This window comes from Physeter macrocephalus, chromosome 6, assembly GCF_002837175.3.
Source record: "Physeter macrocephalus isolate SW-GA chromosome 6, ASM283717v5, whole genome shotgun sequence".
NCBI classification, from domain to species: Eukaryota; Metazoa; Chordata; class Mammalia; order Artiodactyla; family Physeteridae; genus Physeter; species Physeter macrocephalus.
The window spans coordinates 52,409,978-52,411,451 of NC_041219.1; the positions used below are offsets into that span (position 1 = coordinate 52,409,978).

The 1,474-nt window shown below is 66.0% G+C and overlaps 1 protein-coding gene across 5 annotated transcripts in view; it reads right to left on the reverse strand.

The window, feature by feature from the left end:
• Positions 1 to 884: 884 nt before the first annotated feature.
• ARSA (arylsulfatase A) overlaps positions 885 to 1,474 on the reverse strand; it is a 3,503-nt gene continuing 2,913 nt past the window's right edge. For 3 of the 5 annotated variants that reach the window (XM_028490809.2, XM_028490808.2, XM_028490811.2), the window contains exon 9: positions 885 to 1,354. In XM_028490809.2, the coding sequence (XP_028346610.1) occupies positions 1,017 to 1,354 (338 nt within the window). In that variant the 3' untranslated portion in view covers positions 885 to 1,016. The remainder of the gene's footprint in view (positions 1,355 to 1,474) is intronic. The other 2 variants (XM_024127502.2, XM_024127503.2) reach the window with 1 other exon arrangement.

The following is a 1,474-nucleotide window of genomic DNA, read 5'->3' on the forward strand; positions in this document are numbered from 1 at the left end:
GTGGGGTGTGACAGCCGCTCTAGGAGCACGTGGCCCTGGAGCGGTACACACACAAGGGGACCCCGGGAGGGCTGCGTGCCACCACGCAGATGCCCCTCTGCAGAGCAGGTGCCAGACAGAGTCAAAGATGAGCATCTTGCCCTGACGACGGGCCAGCCGGCCAGCTGCCGGCGTTGACGCATGAGGGCTGTGGGCTGGGGCGGGTGGGCCACCCTGAGGAGTCTGGGTTCTATTCTGAGCATGATAGGAAGCCTGCGGTTTTGAGCCCAAATGGAGCCAAACCTGCTTGTTTTTAAGAGATCACTTTGCCGGGTGGGGAATGGCTCCCACGGGGGCGGCGGCGAAGCCAGGAGACTGGAAATGTGCGCGCAGGTGGGGAACGCCGAGGTTTGGAAGGGGCGCGGGGGGCCGAGGGGAAGTCTCCGGAGCTGCTGAGGTGCCTTCGTCGGAGCTGGCAGGGCTCCCCCGCCCCCGTCACCACGGAGACCGTGTAACCCCTCACCCTCCCTCAGACAGCTTTCTAACAGCCAGGGCGGACCAGCTCCTGTGCTTCTTCCCCGGGGGAAACCTGGCTCTCATGGGCACTCTGCGTCTTCGGGGTCTGCTGCCCGCCGTGCCCTCGCCCCCTCCTCACCCCGTCCTGGCACATAAAAGCACCTGGTATTGCCCCGTGGACAGGCGTGCCCACACTCACCGCCACGCCTGTCTGCGCTGACACAAGCGACCACCGGGGGGAGGGGGGCAGCTTCCGGAGCCAACCTCTCGGTGGCTGGGCGACCTCAGACAAGTTGCTGGACCTCCCCACGCCTCAGGTTCCTCATGTGCAACGGGCAGAACAACACCTATCTCAGGGCTATCGCGAGGACCGTGTGAGTGACCACACCTACAAGTGTCAGCTGGCGTTATTAGCATTCTCGGGTACAAACCGCCTCTACACACCCACGCCCACGGCACAGCAGTCAACCATCCCATGCCTGGGCGGGGCGAGGGCGCGGGGCTGGCCTCCGCCTGGGCTCTCAGGGCTGGCGCTCAGGGCAGCTGCAGCAGGACGGCCTGGGGGTGCAGCTGGGCTGACAGCAAACCTGCAGGGCAGGGTCCTCGCCCCGGGCTATCTGGCTGGGGCTGAAGGTCATGGCAGCATCAAACTGGGCCTTGAGCAGCTGAAGTTGCTTCAGCGCCTGCAGCGCCTCCGGGGCGACCTCAGCCACGCCCCCCAGAAGGTTGTAGCTCTCACCAGGGTCCTCAGACAGGTCAAAGAGCAGCGGGGGCTCATGGGCGGTCAGAGGGCTAGAGGCGTGGCAGGCAGGGTCCGCAGTGGTGTCGCTGTGGACAGAGCCTGGGGAGGGAGGCGCATCTGTGCACAGGGCAAGGGGGGGTGTGGGCTCTGGGGCTACGGGGGGGCGGGGGGCGCAGGGCTGCGGGAGGGGAAGTTACCCTGGGTGAAGAAGTGTGGTTTGTACTTCCCGCTCCGCAC